The sequence below is a fragment of the Syngnathoides biaculeatus genome, chromosome 19 (assembly GCF_019802595.1).
Source record: "Syngnathoides biaculeatus isolate LvHL_M chromosome 19, ASM1980259v1, whole genome shotgun sequence".
Lineage (NCBI taxonomy): Eukaryota > Metazoa > Chordata > Actinopteri > Syngnathiformes > Syngnathidae > Syngnathoides > Syngnathoides biaculeatus.
The window spans coordinates 11636855-11660517 of NC_084658.1; the positions used below are offsets into that span (position 1 = coordinate 11636855).

The 23663-nt window shown below is 43.5% G+C and overlaps 1 protein-coding gene across 1 annotated transcript in view; it reads left to right on the forward strand.

Moving 5' to 3' along the window:
- Positions 1-492: 492 nt before the first annotated feature.
- The window catches only part of map3k22 (mitogen-activated protein kinase kinase kinase 22), a 48923-nt gene continuing 25752 nt past the window's right edge, over positions 493-23663 (forward strand). The window contains exons 1-3 of the mRNA XM_061805553.1: positions 493-896; positions 16352-16441; positions 16736-16780. Coding sequence (XP_061661537.1) covers positions 16423-16441; positions 16736-16780 — 64 coding nt within the window. The 5' untranslated portion in view covers positions 493-896; positions 16352-16422. The remainder of the gene's footprint in view (positions 897-16351; positions 16442-16735; positions 16781-23663) is intronic.

The following is a 23663-nucleotide window of genomic DNA, read 5'->3' on the forward strand; positions in this document are numbered from 1 at the left end:
CAAAAAGGTACCATTAAGTCAGGAAAAGGCCACTAGAACATCTGAAATGTATCTTGTATATAACCACTTTAAATGGTAGCCAGAGTCCCATGTAAACATGTCTGTGAGGTGTGTTAATTCTGAGCACATCTTGGATTGTGCACACTTGTGCATCCACATTACATTCAGTTGTTTATTTTTACTTTACCCTCTCGAAAAGTTGAGTTGCACAGGTTTATAGATCACATTCATCATTATGGTGGAGTAAGTTTTGAATTGATTCATCTTGCCCTCATTTTTCCTGGCATGAGAGCAGAAGTGTGCATACTTATGTACAGTGTATTGTTATGATGACAGCCGTATGGAAAATGGATGAAACATGATTTTGTTCTCAGATACGCGATGTTGTAGTTGCATCGGTTGTCCTGCCAGTGGGCAGCGTCGGCCGCTTTTTTTCTTTTTTGTTTCCTCCGCTGCCGGTTTGGAAACGCGCCAACAAGTAGCGTCACCACTTCCTGGTCGTGACGCAGTTTGTGGCGTCAGAGGCGCGTCCCCTCAGCCGCCGCCGCCGCCGCCACCACCGCGGCTTTGCTCGTGCAGTCTTCGCGGAGGTAAGCGCGACGGTCGGAGAAAGTTTTCCTCGGAGAAACGTCAACATTCCCGGCTCTGGAAACCACGAAGCGTCGGCCCCGGATGTTCCAAGTGGACAAAAGTCTTCATTTATCATTCTAGCGCGTCGTTTTCCGGATATTAGCGTGCTGTATTTTTCATTTTGGTGCAACATTTGCTGAGCAACAGTTCGGAGTGTTTTCTCTCCCTTTTTAAAATTGATTTGGTCAAATCTGGGATCAGCTTCCACCATAAATCCACTCGTCCTGCAAGGCACGTTCGAAGCATGGAGACACTGAGGTAACAAGGTAAGGAAAAACCTACTTAATCACTGTTATTTCCTGTTTAGTTAACTTAATGTTGCAGTCAACTTGCGGCCATGACAGCTTGATTGGCTTCCGCGCGATGTTGCAAACTGACAACTTTTCCTTTTATTTTTTTACACTCTTGCACAAAATATGTCCATCTTGCTGTTGTTTACATACGACTGACATCCTTCACCGCGGCTAAGGTTAGCTTAAGTGCTAGGTCCCTAAGTTTTCATTTAAAACATGTCCGTGAACGCACCAACGTAATTTTTTTCATTTTTAATGAATCAGTGTTTTTTTCAAGTTAGCACGCTCAATGGCTAGCAGATACTGTTCCTTTCTTGCAATACCACTCTTTACCGCAAGTGATGCTAATCCGGTATGAGAAAAACAAACGATGGAGATGCTAAATTTTCTTGTCACAAAAAAAAAAAATATATATATATAGAAACATGTAAACTTGTATCTCAAAGAGATGTCAAAGAGACGGTGTTGTTGTGCTCAGTCAGTCAAAACTAGAGCGTGAAGATGAATAGGTAGCTAAATTCAAATTTTCGTGTTGTTAGTTAGCAAAGTTGGCATGCTAGCAGCAACAGTTTTGTCTTGTAATACTACTCCTTACCACCGGAGGTGCTAACAAATCATTATCATCAACCAAACATCGAGGGATGAAGTACAAAAGCTATCTGAATGCTAATTAGTATCGCTGTTCTAGCTGCAAATATTTATCGACTATGAAAATAACTGTTGTCATTGATTAATCATTTAGAGACATTGTTAAACTTAAAACATTCAGAGACGTTGAATTTGTCGACTTGAACTGTCCAAATTCAGAAACGGCTAAAAAAAAAAACAATTTTTTTTTTAAAATTTCACACTTGTTTGCTAATGTTTGTGTACAAACCACGTCAAAAGTCAATTTTCAAAAATCTGTGCATTTTTTTTCAAGTCCTGCTATCGTCAAGCTGCAGAAATGGGCTAGTTAACAGACGCTTACTGCTGGTGTCAAAGGTTACGGTGACTCACAGGACCCAGAATGTTGTGTCTAAAGGCCTCGTTTTCGACGTTGCGTGGTTACAGCACAAAGCTGAAGCGAGTTTGCTTTGTGGGTGGGATGCCTTCACTCGATTTCGCCTCATACAGAGACTGTATAGAATGGAGGAAGACGGTTGTTGTGACGCACCAAACTGAATCAAGACAGGAAACACAAATGCGCACACCGGTTTTTGACTTTCGCCCGACGGCGTCTGAAGCCTTTTCAGGGGCCGGCCGAGGTCACCCGTCATATCTGGGAGAGTTCAGAGCCTGAACCCCCACACCCCCGCCCCTCCTGCCTCTGCCCGACCCCATGAAGAGGAAGTTGTCCCGATGGAGCTTTGTCTGCAATGGCTTGTTTAAGCGTAAAGACAATGCCGTCTGCCGTCAGGGCGGCCGGATAGACAACACACGCTTGCACGCCAACTTTGGACAAGTCTCGCTCGGGGGGCATCCTGGTTTTTCATCTGTGATTTTTAGGGATAATTAAAAGGCTGGATTTACACTAAAAGTCCAAGTGCTCTCTCTAGACTTTTTTTTTTTTTTTTCGAGAGAGCAATTCAATTCAATGTAAAGTCTTGAATATCAATTTTCATGTACTACATTTAAAACAAAACATCGCTGCAGCGTCTTTACTAAAGGAGTGTATTTCCTTAAGCATTCCAGTGACTTCTGCATCTCCCTTACAGTGGTGAAAGTCTTGGATTTCATCCATACTCCCTAGTTCAGTCAGCATTCCAATGCCTTGGCCGTCCCCGGTTCGAGAATGTGACGCGAGCATCACGCTTCTGTTTGTCTGCTGATCTTTTTTTTTTTTTTTTTTTAAACTCATTAATTTCTGTGACTCATAGCTGCCAGCGGCTTATGACGCAGCATTCAAATGACAGCACGATTTGGACGTGTGAAGCCAGCAATTGTTTGTCTGCATGTTTTTGTAAATTTAAGGTGCAGTCTCTTTTATTGTCCTGATTTCATTCGGGGAGGCCTGGCCGCGAGCGGCATATCATGCACCGTCACAGAAGCAAAAACAGACAAGTGCGCCTTATATTCCGGTGCGCCTTATATATGGCTCAATATTGAGCCTTTAGTGCAGCGCCATCTAATGGATGCGTAACGTAACCCTGGCCTCTACTCTAGCGTCTATTCTATGCGCCTTATAATGTGGTGCGCCTTATATATGAAAAAAGTTTTAAAATAGGTCATTAATTGGAGGTGCGCCTTATAGTGCGGTGCGCCTTATATATGGGAGAAATTTTAAAATATGCCATTCATTGAAGGTGCGCCTTTTCATGCGGTGTGCCTTATAGTGCGGAAAATACGATAATTTTTTGGGAAAGTTTTGGTCTTTTTCTTTTTTTAGCTGCTCAAGGTTTTAGTGAAACATAGCTTGCACTTTCTTGAATAAATCATTATTTCTCTAACCGGTGCTTCGTCGTAAATCGTCGCATTCACATTTGGTTAATTAGATGCTAATGTAGCACTTCTTTCTTCTCACTTTTTTTTCCCGAAGCATCTCATGCACTCTCTTGAGTAATGAAGTGTGTTTGTATGTCCATTCGTGAGACAACACAGTTTGATCTTGTGACCTCAGCAGCAGTTGATGTGTAAGAAACAATCAGTGAAATGCACCCCCCCCCCCCAGTTTTGTTATTTAACAAATCTTTACGCATTGCTACGGCTGTTTTGCTTTTCTTTTTTCACTGCTGAAATGGAAAACTCTTGAGTACCAAGAGCCTTAAGCCCCAAACTGCTTGACGGTAGAACAAACTCCCCCTCTCTCGCTGTCTCTCGTTCTGTCTCCTGTTGCTGGACCACAGCTGTTTGACATTCTGTCTCGCCGCGAATGAATTGTCAGCACATAATGGAGATGACGGCTTAACTCCAGATCCCTCTCGGGGTGAGAATCCAATTCTCCCCGATCCGAGCGTCGGCGACGCTGCGGACTCTTGGCGAGAATCGGCTATTTTTAGCCCGTGTTGTGTGGCCGACGGTAATGGCCGACAAATCCCCTTATCGAGCTCGCTAATAGAGCCGCCATTTAGTCGGAGGGTTCATCCTTTTCCAATGTAGCGTCATTTCTGTAGAGTTATTCGTATATTTACCACACTGCCAAAAATGTGCCACTTCAATTTGTCATGTTATTGTCTACTGTACTTAATCTCGTTGTGGTCTTTTCTCCTTTTCCAAGGAGGTTGTGTTTTCATTGTTCATTTGTTAGATTCCAGGATAAAGTACTTGATAGTTTTCCACTAAACTTTGCAGACTTTTTTTTTTTTTTTTTGTCCTGGAGCCTTTGGCAGTGTAGTAGTTCACATAAATATGTAAGTGGTGCGGATGGATTTTAGGGTCTTTGTAAGGCGCACACATAACAAACTCTGCATCACAAAATAGAAAGACCAGACACCTACGGAGTTGTTTATGCAGCTTTTATGCAAAATGCAGTATTAACAAACATTTAGATTTAAATTGATAATACTGACCATTAAAAAATGTTTCGTGATTTTTTTTTTTTTTTTTTTTTTTTTTTTTTTTTTTGGTACGACCTTGGTCGAGGCTTCGGGTTTATTCATTTCATTTATATGCATCCGAGCAGCAGGCAGTGCGAAGGCCCATTAAATGCATAATCTTTTTGGGGAATCACAACCGTTTAATAATTTTGTGTGCGTGTGCAAGTGTGTGTATCCTGGAGCAGTTAAGGCACAGGTGTCAAACTCGAGGCCCGGGGGCCAGATCTGGCATGAATGATTTTATGTGGCCCGCGTAGGCAAATCATGGATATCAACTTCCATGATTTTTGTGATAATCTGTAGCAAAATTTCAAATTGTCATATCATAAATGATAAACTTGCGATATTGCAAGCATTTGTGTGTGACCAAACATGAACAATAGTTGGCAAACCTGTTACGGCCAAAGATTTTCATGGATTCACAGTCATGACGGCCCTCTGAGGGAAACAATGTGGGCTCCGACAAAAATGAGTTTGACACCCCTGGGTTAAGGGGACATAAGGCACTCCGAGGCACGCTTGAAGTTAGAAAAAAGTTGACACGAAATTTGGTGGACATGTCTATCAACTGATCAAAATTTTGGCCAGGGGCAAACTCCTGCCAGGAAATTTGACCAAATAAGACCCAATCAGAAGGTATTTTTTTGGGGTGCAATGAGTAATCAAACAATTTGATTGATTTGATTACCATAAAAGGTTGAAGCTAAATCTACATAGTTGTCATTTTCCCCACACGGATTGTTACTGCAGACTCGGGCAGTCAGCGGAAGACAGAATTTCACTTTGCAGGGAGAACAGTGGCGACAAAGTTTGAACATTTGGAGGATTGACCACAGAGAACAGGAGACAAGGGCTTGTTTGTTGCTCTTCGCACCTCAGATTGGAATAGTTTTGGCCTAAAAACTGAGGCAAAACCGTTAGTTTCCAGAAGAAGTTTTACGGAGGATTCGAGCTTGTGTCTGACAGGCCTCCTGCAGGGTTGACATTCTCCCGTCCGCACAGTTCGAGGCCTGGTGCGCCTCCCTTCCCAGAACCTGCCAGCTGGTGACTCACGCAGGGCGACCACAGCGCAGCACAGTCTTGGCCGTCGCTCAGCGAACGGACGGACAGACGGATGGGACACCCCCACCGCTGACCTTTTTTTGTTTTCCTTAAAGGAGCCAGTCACCGAACAGTCTCACGAAGTAATCACTCCTCCGCTTCCTGGACCCTTTTGCAATTCCTCGTCCGCTGGGGGGTTGTGGCCGCCGTCCCCTCGATGACTTCATCCGCTGTTGATGGTTTTTATTTTGGAAACCGCATTTAACATCCCACCATGACTTGCTTGCCTCCACACTGTGAACACACGAAGACCTCATTTTGGTCACAGTCTTAGAATGTGTATTTAAACAGTCCTCTCCATCATGCTGTTCAGATCTTGTCATCATGAGACTAAGCAACATATCCTGTGCACCCATGTTTCCATTAGTATCCCAGCGACAACTATCAAATCTTGTGATCGCATCAGCTATTTGTCCGCAGATTTTGGTTGCAATGTATCTCTCCCCCTTATTCTTCAGTTTTGCGAGGGATGGTCCAAAGCAACGCGTCATATACTATCACAAAGAGGCATCTCTCTCTGACTATTCCAATTACATTTATCTTCACTGTGCAAAATTTTACCCCGTGACTCAAATATTGCCACAAGCTGTCTTGAATCAAGAGCCGTGTTGGGGTCACCGTTCCAGCGACGGCGCTGTCAGACTTCGGGAGGGTTGGCAGCTACTATTTTTTTTTTTTTTTTTTGCCGATTTCAAATCAAATCTTCCCTTTTTTCCCCCATAATTTGACAAGGGAAATCCAGAAGCAGCATATATTTATTTACTGGTCAGAGTGTGAGAATCTCACTTTAGTGTAGAACATCTCTTGGTCTACAGGTTTTGCAACTTTTAGGCCTCCGCTGTCGTTTCATTACCGCAAGCAGCATGTCATGCACTGTCCTCAAAAGCAGGGTTGCTTTGATGTTTACAGTGACTGCACTAGTTCAATCTTGTGATGCCAGCAACCACTTGCAGATTTTTCCAAATTATGATCCGAATGTATTCCCCCTGTTCCTGAACTTTGAGGAAAAATAGCGGCGCACCATCACAGTCTTGAATAAACAGGTGCGTTTCTGTAATCGTTCCAGTGACATTCATGACTCACCGTCCGCACTTTCATCACGTGACACCGGCAGAGAACCTTGATTTTTTTTTTTTTTTTTTTTTTTTTTTTTTTCATTTTATTTTATTTTTTTTTGGAAGATATTGTTGCAAGCGGGATATAATGCACTCTCGACGAAAACGTCTCCATCTTGGGATTTCTCTGCCGGTTTTTGCACAGTTTGAATTTAAAATCTTATTCCTGAGTTTGTTGTGCGACAGTCGAACGATATTATGTACTCTCTTGGATAAAGAGTTGTTTTTCCATGACCATTCCAGTGACATTCATCTTCAACGGGCACAATTCAAGGACATGGACATCCTTATTCCTGATTTCAGTGAGGCATATCTGTATGAAATACTGTAGATCATGTATTATCTAACTAAAGACACGTAATTCCGTGATAGTTCCCCTATGCCTTCAACAGATTTTTGCAGTCGATGGTGTACAGTCAGTCCAGATTAAAACAAGAGAATCGCGACAAGCCGTTGTTCATTTGCCCTACAGCTGCTCCTTTAACAGCTATTCACGGTCATACAACGTAAACATCCATAAGTCATGATGAGTGTATCATCGGCTGCAGGAACCCCTTCAGGAATCTAGATGATAGTGGGTCCCTGTTGATTTGTTTGTGCGACTGTTGGCAATTGCAGTCAGAGGCTGTTTTTCACCTGGCTACGTGCGGGGTTGTATTATTAGAAGTGGACAGTCCCATTTTAATTTTGTGTCCAACTCCAGCCAAATTTCACTGCAACGTGGTGGGGCCAAAACAAAACTGTTTTTATGGAAAATCCGTATAGCGTTGGGGGATGTTTTTTGGCAGAAGTCTGCACTCTTTTCCGCCAGCAGGATTACGCAAAACCTCGCTTCTCTTTGTAGAACTCCCGACAGAGGATTATTGTGAAAGCTGCCGAAGACATTTCCAGTCATTCAAATCGGCACAGCCAGAATTTTGATGAAGAACCCAGAGTGACTTTTCAGGCAAGAGCGTCTCGGTGTGCTGAGTGATGAAAGCGAACTGAATGGTAGCGGACGTTAAAAATGATTGGCAGGGATGATTGTTATGTCTTTGTGATATTTCCCCGAAGTCGGTGCGAATGAGCCCCAATTTGAAGCAGGTAACCCAGACAGGATGATGAATTTTTTGTGGCGCATGGTGTCACTTTGTCGATCATTTGGAGGGTATGACGTTCCGCTTCAATGCTCCTTATAGCCTTGATTGGAATTGGATCTCCCTTATAGTTAGATCGTTTAAAAAAAAATAGACCATATAATCTTTTCACTCCAACAAACTAATACCAGAAATGTAAATATATTCACAAAATGTTGGGAATTTGTTGGGTTCTTGTGCAAATCTGTTGTGAATTTTGCTATTCAGTTTCTATTTCGAGAGCAGCACATTGTGCAAAAAGCACTAAAACGTTGAGTAATTGGACATTTTGCATTCCAAAGTTGACCAGAAGTTAGGTTTACCTGTAAATGTTACGTTGCATTTTAGACCCGTTCCGAAATTTTACTTGAAAGCTGAATCAACCGCTTTTTCTGTGTAGTGCATTTCCAGATGTGCAATGGTTTCTCTTGCAGGATTGTGTACATTGTAGGGATCCCCACGTATTCGTCCGAAGTCGATCTGATTTCTTTGGGACTCCACGAGGATGATGTCAGACATGAGATCACACCGTTCACGCCGCAAAGCAGCTGCAGAGAAAACCTTTCACCTCTAAAGTCTCTAGAGAGAGAGAGAGGGAGAGAGTAAGAGGAGAGAGAGAGAGAGAGAGAGAGAGAGAGAGGGAGTTCCCCTGTTTGGATAGTGACGCAACGTAGCTGAAAGACGTTAGCATGGATGGGCTGCGACTTCCCTTTAATCAGAGTCTTAAAAATACGACTGGAGCTGGAGGTTTTGGGGCTTTGTCCTACATCAAAGCTGGACTTCTCCTTCACGTTTTGAATTCGCACCACAAGGTGGACCTAATGAATATTTACAAGTACAGAGCCTCTGCCCCCCCCCAACCCCTCAACCTTGACCGCCCCCACCCCCTCCTCCAGCCACCTGAGAGGACTTGCTACCCCCGCGGTCACCCAAGAAGCGACGCTCGCTCGCCAAGAAGTGTGATCGGCATTTGGATGGTGATCAGTGGGCACCACAAGCCTGGGATCACACTGGGCAATGGTTTCGGGGGGTGGGGGGGGTGGTGGAGAAACAGATGGGCCATCTGGTGATCCGCTGGCACAAGGACAGGGGCGACTAGCATCAACAGGGCGGACCGTGGAGTGTTCCGAGACCACCTGCCTTACTATGACTCTTTCATGTGTGGTTAGAAGTGCCCTGACATTATCAAGGTCTGACACGAGGAATGGGGGACAATGGTCAGTGTTGTGCAAGTTGTTTTCCAATTGTAACGCGCCACATTTGAAAGTAGTTACTGCGGGGTTTCAATTTAAGACAGACTTATGTCCCTTTTGTGGTTGAGGAAATCCAAATTTGGACACAAGTCGGACCCTGACGTAGACTAACCCAAGGACCCCCTGTACAAACCACAAAAGTTGCTCAATTAAAGGGCTTGGACAGCTTAAGGTCGACGTTGGGACAATCTGATGGAGCACAAAGTAGGCCCAAAACAATCCACTGTAGTGGAAAGGATGCATGTTCTGGATGAGAAAAGGAATTGCTGTATCGTTCCCAACTTGTTACATATTTTGTGATTTGATTGAATGATGCAACTGCTTTTATATGCCATTTGAAAGATGGTAGAGGGGTGTTCCATTTCTACAGTGCCAATATAACCCAAATTCAAAACACCGTGTAGTCTATCACTAACCTATGGTAGTGCAGTAGTAAAATCATTATTATAGTAAATATTTGTTTGGGGGGGAAAAAAGTGTGAAAAATGATCAATATCATATCTTACTGAGTCACAGCAGTCGTGGAAGAAGCGCTGTTTGTCATTTTTTTCTACATGACTGTACTGTAAGACCTCCTGGTGGTCAAAATGCTTACACCAGAAGGAGCAGCACAATGACTTGAATTGCAGCATTAGTGATTTAAAAACAACTTAATGTGATGTCACTATCCAAGCCGCTTATCCTCACCAGGGTTGCGGGAAAGCTGGAGCCTATCCCAGCGAGCTTCGGGCGAAAGGCGGACTACACCCTGAACTGGTCGCCGGTCAGTCGCAGGGCAGATATCGACACCCTCACTGAGCGGGAATCGATCCCGCACTACCCGCACCAAAGGCAGGCGTGTGTGCCACTAAACCCATCAGTGACCCCAAATTAATGGCATACAAGTGATTTTAGTTACGGGTGTGGTCATGGAACAAATTAAAGTCATCTCCCAAAGCACCATAGTGATTATATTTCGATATTATCATCTTTTCAATTACATTTCTTTTTACACATTGTTAATGCTGCGCTAGTTTTGAGTAACTTTCACCGAAAAAAAAAAAAAAAAAATCTTGTCAAATTCTGATGTTTGAGTACTCACCAGTAATTAATCCATATTTTAGACATAATTTTCAGTCCCCTCAAAGTGCTTTCATCCATGTATGGGAGTATTTTTAAAGGGACTGAGTACAGATGTACAATAGTGACATGGACACTGCACTAAGGAGTACCTGGAAAAAAATGATAGGAAAAAATAACCATATTTCCAGCCCCACTGTGTGACTATTTCCATCTCTTCTCTTCTTCTTCTTTTTCCTTTCGCTTGTCCCGTTAGGGGTCGCCACAGCGTGTCATCTTTTGCCATCTTAGCGATCTCCTCTCCTCATCTTCTCTCTAACCCAACTGCCCTCATGTCTTCCCTCACCACATCCATAAACCTTCTCTTTGGTCTTCCTCTCGCTCTTTTGCCTGGGAGCGCCATCCTCAGCATCCTTCTACCATATACTCACTCTCTCCCTCTGAACATGTCCAAACCATCGAAGTCTGCTCTCTCGAATCTTGTCTCCAAAACATCCAGCTTTGGCTGTCCCTCAATGAGCTCATTTCTAATCCTATCCAACCTGGTCACTCCAAGCGAGAACCTCAACATCTTCATTTCTGCCACCTCCAGTTCTGCTTCCTGTTGTTTCTTCAGTGCCACCGTCTCTAATCCGTACATCATGGCCGGCCTCACCACTGTTTTGTAAACTTTGCCTTCATCCTAGCAGACACTCTTCTGTCACATAACACACCAGACACCTTTCGCCAGCTGTTCCAACCTGCTTGGACCCGTTTCTTCACTTCCTGACCACACTCTCCATTGCTCTGTATTGTTGACCCCAAGTATTTGAAGTCGTCCACCCTCGCTATCTCTTCTCCCTGTAGCCTCACTCTTCCCCCTCTACTTTTCTCATTCACGCACATATATTCTGTTTTACTTCGGCTAATCTTCATTCCTCTCTCCTTTCCAGTGCATGTCTCCATCTTTCAATTGTTCCTCTGCATGCTCCCTGCTTCACTGCATATGACAATATCATCAGCGAACATCATAGTCCAAGGGGATTCCAGTCTAACCTCATCTGTCAGCCTATCCATTACCACTGCAAATAGGAAGGGGCTCAGAGCTGATCCCTGATGCAGTCCCACCTCCACCTTAAATTCCTCTGTCACACCTAAGGCACACCTCACCATTGTTCTGCTACCATCATACATGTCCTGTACTATTTTAACATACTTCTCTGCCACACCAGACTTACGCATGCAGTACCACAGTTCCTCTCTTGGTATACTCTGTCATAGGCTTTTCTAGATCCACAAAGACACAATGTAGCTCCTTCTGACCTTCTCTGTACTTTTCCACGAGCATCCTCAAGGCAAAAATGCATCTGTGGTACTCTTTCTAGGCATGAAACCATACTGTTGCTCGCAGATACTTACTTCTGTCCTGAGTCTAGCCTCCACTACTCTTTCCCATAACTTCATTGTGTGGCTCATCAACTTTATTCCTCTATAGTTCCCACAGCTCTGAACATCCCCTTTGTTCTTAAAAATGGGAACTAGAACACTTTTCCTCCATTCTCAGGCATCTTTTCGCCCGCTAGTATTCTGTTGAATAAGTTGGTCAAAAAACTCCACAGCCATCTCTCCAAATTGCTCCATACCTCTACCGGTATGTCATCAGGACCAACTGCCTTTCCATTTTTTCATCCTTTGTAGTGCCTTTCTGACTTCCCCCTTAGTAATCATTTCAATTTCCTGGTCCTTCACTCTTGCCTCTTCAACTCTTCCTTCTCTCTCATTTTCTTCATTCATCAACTTCTCAAAGTATTCTTTCCATCTATTTAGTACACTACCGGCACCAGTCAACACATTTCCATCTCTATCCTTAATCAGCCTTACCTGCTGCCCATCCTTCCCATCTCTATCCTCTGTCTGGCCAACCTGTAGAGATCCTTTTCTCCTTCTTTCGTGTCCAACCTGGTGTAACATGTCTTTATATGCCTCTTGTTAGCCTTTGCCACCTCTACCTTTGCCCTACGTCGCATCTCGATGTACTCCTTTCGCCTCTCCTCAGCCTCTCAGTATCCCACTTCTTCTTCGCTAATTTCTTTCCTTGTATGACTCCCTGTATTTTGGGGTTCCACCACCAAGTCTCCTTCTCCCCTTTCCTACCAGATGACACACCAAGTACTCTCCTGCCTGTCTCTCTGATCACCTTGGCTGTCGTCGTCCAGTCTTCCGGGAGCTTCGGTTGTCCATCGAGAGCCTGTCTCACCTCTTTCCGGAAGGCCGCACAACATTCGTCCTTTCTCAGCTTCCACCACATGGTTCTCTGCTCTACCTTTGTCTTCTTAATCTTCCTACCCACCACCAGAATCATCCTACAAACTACCATTCTATGCTGTCGAGCTACACTCTCCCCACCACTACTTTACAGTCAGTAACCTCCTTCAGATTACATCGTCTGCACAAAATATAATCTACCTGCGTGGTTCTACCTCCGCTCTTGTAGGTCACATATGTCCTCCCTCTTCTGGAAATAAGTGTTCACTACAGCCATCTCCATCTTTTTGCAAAGTCCACCACCATCTGCCCTTCAAGTTCCTTTCATGGATGCCGTACTTACCCATCACTTCTTCATCGCCCCTGTTTCCTTTACCAATATGTCCATTACAATCTGCACCAATCACAACTCTCTCGCGTCTGGGATGCTCAGAACTACTTCATCTAGTTCCTTCCAGAATTTCTCTTTCAACTCTAGGTCACATCCTACCTGTGGTGCATAGCCGCTAACCACATTATACATAACAACCTCAATTTCAAATTTTAGTCTCATCACTCGATCTGATACTCTTTTCACCTCCAAGACATTCTTAGCCAGCTCTTCCTTTAAAATAACCCCCTACTCCATTCTCTTCCCATCTACCCGGTGTAGAATAATTAAACCCTGCTCCCAAACTTCTAGCCTTACTACCTTTCACCTGCTCTCTTGGATGCACAGAATATCACCTTTCTCCTAATCATCATGTCAACCAAATCCTGTGCTTTTCCTGTCATAGTCCCAACATTAAAAGTCCCTACACTCAGTTGTAGGCTCTGTGCATTTCTCTTTTTCTTCTGACGCTGGATCCGGTTTCCTCCTCTTCTTGTCTTCGACCCACAGTAGCTGAATTCCACGACGCCCTGCAGGTTAGCAGTGCCGGGGGCGGGCGTTGTTAACCCGGGCCACGACCGATCCGGTATGGGATTCTTTAGTATGAACGCTCATATTGTTTGGCACAGTTTTTACGCGGATGCCCTTCCTGACGCAACCCTCTGCATTATCCGGGCTTGGGACCGGCCTACAGATTGCACTGGTTTGTGCCCCCATAGGGCTGCATTGACTATTTCCATCTCTGTTTCTCTTATTTACAATATCACACATGGCTCTTTTACTACAATATTTCACGGGCCACTACGCTAATAGCTATTATTATTATTCTAATCTGCCATGATTATTGTGATCCATTTGCAGACGTTTGGTACTTCCATGCAGCCTTCCACTATGTGCCTGCTTGGTGGTTTTTTTTTTGTTTTTGTTTCCACACACAAATATACAAGTTTAAAACACACGCACAGTGGGGTCATAAAAACACACATTGGTGGAAAAAGCGACAGACAATCTGGCGGAGGGTGGCTATTAGTCTCACTGCACGCTTTCTTTGGATAATTACACCATCCAATATATCTGTCTGCCTGTCTGTAGAAGTACTCTCGTCTGTACTTTACTTCTGAATGCTTGCAATGGAGATGGCAGATTTTTGGTGCTCTGAATTTTTGCAGTTTATCCCACGGCTGAAAGTATCGAGACACCCATTGCTCAAGACTAGACAAGATTCATTTTTTTTTTTTTTTTTGACATGGGGTGGTGTGATTTTTACAGCGTCATTTGTACGGAATCATTTTTACAACCCGTCTCTAAATAACAACGGTCTTTCCTTATTGCGTGTTCTAAAGTTGGGACCGTATCCCAACTCCCAGCTGTATCCTGCCATAACCAACCTCAATACACATACGGTTATCGGCGACGGCGAGCCTTTGTTTACTTTATAAACAAATACTCGGAGAGCGCAGCACAACTTTTTCCTTATTTAAAAAAAATAGGAAACAATGCAAAGTGAATACCTGTGTTTCTAGCGCACGATTAAAAAAAAAAACCTTTTACTGCAAGTGTAACAATATGTAGTGTTGTTTACGCCAGAATTAAATACCATTAACTAAGTTAAACAATATCATTTGAAATATGTCAATTTTTTTTGTTTCATGACTATTTTATTTTTGGCCTATTTTGATAATTGACAGACATGATTATTTTGTTTCATCGAATTTTTGACAATTGAACGCAATGGTGATTTTTATTTTACGGCATTTAAAAAATGTCCATACAGCATACACTATGCAAGGGGTGTCAAGCTCATTTTTCTCGCGGGCCACATTGCAGTTCCGGTTTCTCTACGAGGGCGGTTATGACTGTGAAACAATAAAACTATTTACCATAATTTCCGGCCTGTAAGCCGTGACTTTTTTCACACACTTTCAACCCTGCGGTTTATGCGGTGATGCGGCTATTTGTGCATTTTTTTCTAACGGCCGCAAGGGGGCACTCGAGCGGAAAAGGTAATTAGGGAGACGGTGGAATATATGTGGCGAGGAAGTGACTTTTACCGGTATGTTTTTTTTTTTTTTAACCAGGCCTATTTGCGCTGCGCTAGTGTTACCACTGTGCTAGCATGTTGCTGTGTTGTGATTTTTTTTTTTTTTTTTTTTTTTTTTTTTTTTTTTTAAACAGGCCGCGCTAGTGCTCGCTCCGCGCTCGTGTCTTGCAGGTGTGTTACGGCTGTGTGTCAGTGATTTTTACTGGTATGTTTTATTTTTTTTTTTTTAATGGCCTTGTTAGCGCCGTGCTAGCGTGTTGCTGCTGTGTTACTTCCTCAGTGATTTCGGTATGTTTTTTTTTTTTTTTTTTTTACTGGCCCCGTTAGTGCTGTGCTACCGTGTTACTACTGTGTAGCTGCCATGGCTGGATTTTTTTTTTTTTACCGGTATGTTTTTTTTTTTTTTTTTTTTTTAAACAGTCCTCTTCGCGCTACCATGATGTGACTATGTTAAGCTATCCTAAGGTTTTAAAACTTTGAAAACTCTTTCTGTGTACCGTCTTTCTTTGTAAATATCTTGTTTCAATGTGGGAAGTTGCGTCTTTTACACAGGTGCGGCTTATGTTTGCACCAAATGGTATTTCCTTGACAAATGTACCGGGTGAGGCTGATAAGCAAGTGCGCTCTGTAGGCCGGACATTATGGTAATCGTCTCATCATAAATACATGATCAATTTATGAACTAGTTGTGGAATCAGAAATCAAGGGAAAAGTGTTTTTCAACTATGCAAAAATGCTTGTAATATCTCGACTTTATCATTTGTGATAAATGTCAATTTGAAACTGTGGTACAGATTTTTACAAAAATCATGGAAATTGAGACACAAGATTTGGCTTCACGGGCCATATAAAATAATGTGACGGGCCGGGTCTGCCCCCCCAGGCCTTGAATTTGACACCTGTGTCCTACGCCTTAGGGTGGTGACCAATGTCCTAGGTCAACTTCCTGCTCCATTCGAAAACATGCCTGTGAGGTTAATTGAAGACTCTAATTTGCCAATTAGTGTGAATGAGGGCATGCATGTTTGCTAGAACGTCTGAACTGTTAATTCACACATGTCGCTTTAAAGGTATGGAGACTATTTTATGTTTACTTCCCCGCTCAAAGATTTTTAAAGAATGCATTTGCAAGTCAGCTTGGATAGGCTGCAGCTCATCTGCCACCGTAGTGAAGACAAGCGCTGTAGAAAATGGGTAGGTTCTTGTCATCGGGCCTGTCTTCTGCAGTTTTTCGTTTTTTTTCCCCCCGTCCCTCTCGGAATACCGGAGCGATCCATGCGTGTCACTGTGACAACCGAAGGCAGGAGTGTCGTAACGAGGGAAGGTGGGAAAAGCGCTCGGAAAAAACATCAAAGACGGCGCAAGAGCGCTTCTCTCGGAAACCGCAAAGACTTGAGGGTATTCGCAGGATTCTGCAACCGGCTTGGCTGTCAAAGAGGATACGCGGATCTCGGGAGACCGTTCCTGGTTAAATAACGATTAAATGCCAATCTGGTGGAAAGTGCGGAAAAGTACCACCTGCGTCCTGTTTTCACAATCGTGGAAAACACACTTCTCGTTTACACGCGCCTGTGCATGTACATGCGCGCGCTGAAAATGTGCTCCTATTTTGCAGGGTGAAGCGTCCGCCGCCGCTGGCCGAGAGAAGTTGAGCTCCGCGCTCGAGTTCAACGGGGCCACTTCCTGATGATGACAGTAAACATGGGTGAGTGGCGGTGCACGAGCGGGAGCGCACCTTCCTCACACTTCCTCTGGCAGGAGAAAAGAAAATAACGCATTTGAAAAAAAAAAAAAGTGCGCAACCGGCCGCACCAGATGGCCCGTTTTGTTTTATGACATTGTTTTGTGAAATGTTCCCTCCGTTTTATGCGCTTTATAAGACGACACCGTGTGGGTGTATTTGCGACATTTAGACAGCGAAGCACTAAAATAATCAGATCAATATTTTTGTCCAAGCAGCCGAAACTGAACATGTTTTGCATCCGCCCTCTTTCCACAGATGACGGTCTCCAAAATGGACCCCGACAACCCAGGAACTTACAAGGTCAGTTTGCGGTATTTCGTCATCACAAACTGGCCGGAAGCCGAAGGCTGGATTTACATTGCAGGTCCAAGTGCCCAATTCCCATTTAATCTCTAGTTAAGGCTGACACATCCCATTCGTATCTCAAAGAAACTTTCCCTATTGACATGAATTGAAGTGCAATTAATTTGTTCCACCCCACCCCAAAAAATTAGGAAACATATAATAATAACTTAATAATGTAAAGAAGCAGTTTTTGACACATTTTTTCTCTTCTTCGCTTCACTTCTGCTGAATTTAACCCTCGCTGAACCAAATACAATTTTGCAGAGAGAAAAATCTGATACTTTCAGAAAAATGATACTCTGGACTTAAAATTATTTGGACTTAAAATTATTTTGGCTTTTTTTGTGACACATTTATCCCAAGATGTCATGCTTTAAATTGATTGACATCATCAGTGCTTCTGTTCTCTCACTTTCTTAGGACCCATGCTTAGAACCAATAAATTTGGCAAAATACCTGCACTAAAAAAGGAAAACACCAGAGCAAAACACAACAAATACGTACCTGTACTTTGGCGGTGAGGCCGAGAACTGAACGTGGCCCGGATGTTGTGAGGTTTGCTGGCCCTCAAAATTCAGTGTACATGTCAACTCAAAGACGGAAGGTTGAAATTTATAAGGAAATGGGGTAATTTTGTTCGAAGCAGCCAGCTTTGCCAAACCCTTACCCAGGAATTCACCCAAATATTCCAGAATCAGGTCCGCTCAACATATGGACGTCGGTAAATCAGGAAGCTTCTTTTGACTGTGCTGATGTGGCGTCAAAAAGTTAGGCTGTCATTTGGTGGTTTACTTAAGAAAAAGGGCCGCGAGGACCTTGGAAAGAGAAGAGGGGGTTGGGGAGGGGGGTGTCGGCCCCCTGTCACCAGTTTACCAATCAACACGAAATTGAGTAAACATGTTTATCGTCGCAGGATACATGCAAAAGTCTCAAGGACGTGGCCCGATTCCAATCTGGATCCCGTTTGTGTGTGCGTGTGCGCGTGCACGTGTGTTTATAATCTATTCACTTGAAACATGCAGTTTTAAATCCAGCCAAGAGTTTGGTGTAATCAACAATGTTGTTTTTTTTTTCTGCAATGGAATAATTGTGATTCATCCTCCTTTGAAGCATTATTATTAAGAGAAAGAGAAAAAAAAAAAAAAAGTAAATATTGATTTTAAAAAAAAAAAAAAAAAGTTTGTGTAGAATTTGTTTTTTCTGCTAGTTTTGGTTACAGATGATCCATGTGTAGAGCTCGTGCACCTACGTCAAAAAAATCACGTGACTTTTGTTCACCTCGCCATATAGCGGGACAAAGCTAAGCATTGCTCAATGCTAAGTCGGTTAGAGACGACACGGAAATATGTCTTGAAGCACGACGCCCAGAGTTTTGTCCGATACTGTTAAACATTTAGAAAGTGAAAATAAATGATGGTACGCGGAAAAATGAGATAAACTCGGCAATAGAGGACCCGTATTTAACGCCGACATCGATGTTTTCGCCGATAAGAAATTGGACTGTTAATTCGCTTCCGCTTGTCTTGGACAACTGGATCTACACGTAGATCTGGTGAGTAAGTCGTTGAGATTTTCAACGGAAAAGTTTCAAAGTGTATAAAAGTCTGGACGCGTGCGAATACTTCGTTGCTGGATCCGTTCTCATCAGGAAGAAGTCCCACGTAGTCGTAGACGGTTATGACGGTGTTTTCGGCGGCACGTTAACCTTTGCCGGAATCCATCGATCTTCTCAGATAGTATTCAATACAAACACCAATATTTCAATAAATGACCCCTATTTTTGCACAAACTCGCGTTCATTACCTATGATTGGGAAAAAAGACGGACGGTTGACGGCTCGCCAACGCGGAAGTGTGTTCGGCGACACGTTAACCTTTGCCGGAATCCATCGACCTTTTCAGCTAGTATTCTATACAAAATACCAATTTTTAAATAAATGACCCCTGGTTTTACACAAACTCGCATTCTAAGTTTGACCGGCTATATGGCGCCGTGAAAATGGCGACGTCACGTGCACGAGCTCTTTCGGCAACTTGTTCGCACACAAACACCTACACACAACTGCTGAGCCCCATGTGAACTCTGTTGGTACCCAAAACAGCAGCACCAATGCACATCAGCAGTCTGTCTTATTTTGGAGTCTTACTGCATGTTCTGCGTTATTCAAGACAGTCTTGCAAGATGCGTGTCTGTTGTGACAATTAGCGTCGCAGTTGGCACACGACGTGGGGGCATTCTGCAATATCCGTGTTCAAGTAGCAGATGCACACAATAATCACTTCTATAGTTTACGTAGGTCCTTTGTAGTGCGTACAGGATAAATACAAACTTCGCAAAGTTCCGGTCAGCATTCAAGCAGGTCAGTCAGTTATTTTAAGAGCAGGCTGGTGGAGTCAATGTAATTTCCCGAGGAAAACTCCAGTTCTGCCCCCCCCCCCCCATGCACCCACTCTGCCACGACAATATATGAATTGAGGATTAACCGCGTTCACATCCTCTTTGAAATGAAAGCCTTTCTTGTTAGTCAAATATTAGCTTCTCAAACACACTACTGTCACTTTTTTTTTTTTTTTTTGGGCAAGCTGGAAGTTATGTAGGGCCACATTTTTTACAGTGCGTTGCCTCGTGTAGTCTGCGCGCGCGCGCGCGCACGCACGCGTGCATGTGCGTGTGGAACCGAAGCGAGTACAAGTTTGGCTCCGGCTGCTAATCCTACCGGATGCCTATGCCATGATGTGTCACTCGGCACCAGGAAATCCCCTCAATGTCTTTATTCAGCCTCTCTCGCGCGCACTCACACACACACACAAACTTTGTTTTGCTTGTCACAGCTCTGTTAAATCTTTACGCCGCTGTTGCTTTTTTTTTTTTTTTTTTTTTGCATGCGACTTCGAAGGCGGAATGAAAGCAAACAGCAAAGACTCAAATCGGACCTACCGTGGGAAGCTAACATCTCAGTTTATATCTTCACTCCGTCGAATTCATTCAAATGCATATTGGGGGGAAAAAAGGACCTGTGAGGACAATTTTGGTAAATTCCCATTTTTCAATAAGCTTTAATATGTTTGAAAAAGTCCCTGTACTTTTTATTAGTTTTTTTTTTTTTTTTTGGTTGGAGTTTATCCTAGATAGAAGCCTGGGGGGGGGAGAGAAGAAGTTGCAGAGCCATGATGCAATGCCTCAGCAATCGACCTCCATTGTGTAATGTTACTTGCAGGGAGCCCCCGCTGCCCCCTCGCTGCATCGCCCGGTTGAGATTTTACCCAAACACCGGGGGAAACGGCATCAGAATTCATGCGCAATGCAGTGCGTGGAAAGAGCGGTCAGGTCACATTGACGCCGCCATTCCTTGGCAGCGATATCGCCCCCACCCCACCCCCGCCCCCGGCGTTCCTCCGGGCTGGCAGTTAGCCTTGGCGAGCCGACTCCTCATTTATATGCAAAATGAAAATGCGCAACAAAGACAAAAACGTGATGTTCATGCCTGAAACCATATTTTAGTATGAAAACATGTTTAAAACGTTCAGCACCATACACAGCACAGGGGTCAAATTCAAGGTTCGGGGGCAAGATCCGTCGCATTGTTCGGACTTTAGTCATTAATTTATTGCCTAAATGTAACCTTGATGGGATGATATCATTTGAAACCATGGAGATACCAGGAGTTTGGAATAATTGTAATTTACTTTAAAAAAAAAAAAGTACTTAAAACCCAAGTGTCATCCCTATAAACATTCTAAAATAGATATTGTAATGAAAAATACATATAACATTATTCACTTCAATGTCTCAATGAAAAAATAAATAAGAGCGCAAAGTTGCACAAGTGTTATTCGACATCCAAGTGGTCGCCACATTGGCTGTATCTCCTGCCCGTGATGTCACACTGGGAGATTCGCCACTGAAAACAAGCTGTGGCCCCTACTAAGGGAGGCGAACACGCCCCTTCTGACACAGAAGCTCTTTTCGAAGAAGAGAACATCTCACAACCGAGTGAAGTGACCGGGGCAATATGACCCTATTGTTTCAAGCCATATTTCAAAGATATACGGACCACGGCCAAACCACCTCCCTGCCCAATCCACCTCCGTGCGGCCGACCCTAATTCCTAACCATAACCCCTTGTCGACAAGGCCGGTGGCGATCCACAAGGCCTGCGGAGGCCGTCCTTCAGCGGCTGCTGCACGGAAGCCTTCCGATGCGCACATCGACACATTTAGCACCCCTGATTTTAGGATTACACCCCTCGTCCTTTGTACCTGTGCAATCCATTTTTCACGACAAACCGGATCTTTTGGAAAAGTATGAAGAGCGAATCCATCTTCCGGAGTGTTCGAGTAATATCCAGCAATTCACCGAGCCGGCATTTTAGCTAACACGAAGGAACAACTTGCTACCTTCCAGCAGGGAAAACTAGTATAAACAGACGAGACCACTTGAGTGCGCAACTGCCCTGTACGTCACTTCCCGCTTCTTCTCGAAAACAAATCCCTTGAGAGGATTTTCATTGGGGGAGTTAAAAAAGCCATATATGTCAAAATCATGTTTTGTGGTCAAAAAAACGTCTGGGTCCATACCGGCTGCCATTTTTTTCCATTAATAACTTACTAAAAATCATGCATTTCATGACAGTGTACCTTTAAGAAAATGGTTAGCATTAGCCTGAGAAGGTAACGTAGCTGCATCTTCACTCAATTGTCGATCTTGTCAAAGGGATTTGCGTTTTGAAGTCTCAAGGGATGAACGTCCTTCGTTTGAAAGATTTTCGGATTGAATTGACGGGGATGACATCCCGGCGTCCCCAGACTTTGCCAAAGGCAAAACTGTTTCTTTTTCGGAAGTGTTGACAGCAAAGGGCGAACCGAACCGAGGCCCCGCACCGTCGCCCCGTGGATGACGACGTTGTCATCACATTTCATCACTCGTGCGTTTCTTTAAAACATGTTTCTGTAGACACACACGCAGGCACACACAAGCAGGCTTCTGTTGTTTGTTTTGTATCCTTGACTGCGAACACACAGTGTGGTGTGCGGTTCTCCGGCTGAAACAACACACAGAGACGAACGTCGGCCAACGAGAAACAGAACAAAACTCTATTAACTTCAATGAATGTAATAAAAGTCACGCCGTACATTTTTGAACATTAATGATGTATGAAATGAACTCAACCGTGATTATGTAAAACGTCACCAACACACACACGTGCGACACTTGGCAACTCCACAGGCAAGATGCTAACGTCGAAGTCTCCGGTTTTACTCAACGCGCTTTCACATAGACACAAATAGATGTTTAAGTATAACAAATACATAAAACACTGTTCGTTTAGAATGCAAATGGCAAGCATATGTCCCCATATGGCCTGTTGGCGGGCAACGCGACGAGCTAACGGCACAGTCAACGTCTTAAAGATGGAGTCAAATGCGCAACAGCGCTCACAGATCATTTAAAATCTGAAATATATTTTCCCCTGTTCTTCATCCATGTCTTAGTCATCCAATAAAAAAAAAGAGACAAAATAAGATAAATCGTTAATTTCCTGAAGTGGAGTAATTTGTATTCAGGACAGACATAGTGAGTCACTTCCTGACGTGGCCCCAGTTAGACATGCCACTAGAGCCGTTGGCTTACATTGTAACTAGTTTGAATATAACTGGGCCCCTGTGGTATGTGAGTTATGTCTTTGTGGTATTCCTTTCTTATCGCTAGTTATAACGCTTGAACAACGAAATGACGCGCCAATCGCCTCTCGCAGAATATTCCGATTTCACTGTATCGATTGTAAGCGATGAAAACAGGCTTGATAAGTGGTCAAAGTTTTGTTTATGAAACGGTATTAAGGGTTCATATCTTGAGATCTGCGCTTGGTAGTGGCACAAGTCCAATCATTAAAGGCCCACTGTCATGAAATGCATGATTTTTAGTATGTTAGTAATGAAAAAAAAAAAAAGGCAGCTGGAATGGACCAATCTGTTTTTTTCACCACAAAACATGATTTTGACAAATTTGTCTTTTTGTAACTCCCGCCATGAAAATCCCATCAAGACATTTGGTTTTGAGGAGAGGCAGGAAGTGACGTTAACAGCAGAAGTGCACTCACGCTGGCTCGTCTGTTTCTATTAGTTTTACCTGTTGGAAGGTAGCTTGTTGTTCCTTCGTGTTGGCCAAAATACCGGCAAGTTGGCGGGGGAATCCTTTTATAAGGAGGTGGTTTGGCCCCGTGAGGGAAGAGAAAGGAGCTCTCCGCCCTGCCTGGCATGAGTCTTCCTGAGTATGCTACATACTGTCAGGGCGTCTGTTGTTAGTTAGAAGTGATCCGCGTATCATCAAAATATGGTTCGAAATGATAGGGTAATATTGACCAGGTCATTTCACTCGATTGTGAGATGTTCTCTTCTTCGAAAAGAGCTTCCGTGTTCCATAGCAAGTTGCCACTACGTGTTTTCAATTGCGAATGTCCTGGTGTAACATCTGATGGCATTGCAGGCAATATGGCGACCACTTGGACGTCAAATGAGACTTCCGCAACTTTGCGCATGTATGACGCGCTCTCCGCTCATATTTATTTTGTCGTATAGGCATTGAAGTGAAGAATGTTATGTATATTTTTCATCACAATATCTATTTTCGAATGTTTATAGTCATGACCGTGGCGCTTTAAGTACACTTTTACATTCTGAATAATGTTCAGAGGCTGACAAAAAATCAACTCGAAAAAAATCTAAATATAAGACACAAATACACAGTTTATTAAACAATGTTAAAAATAAAATACTTCATAATTGTAAATGCAATGTTTTGCTTTTTTCAATGAAAAGCAGTCATTCATGTCCCCTAA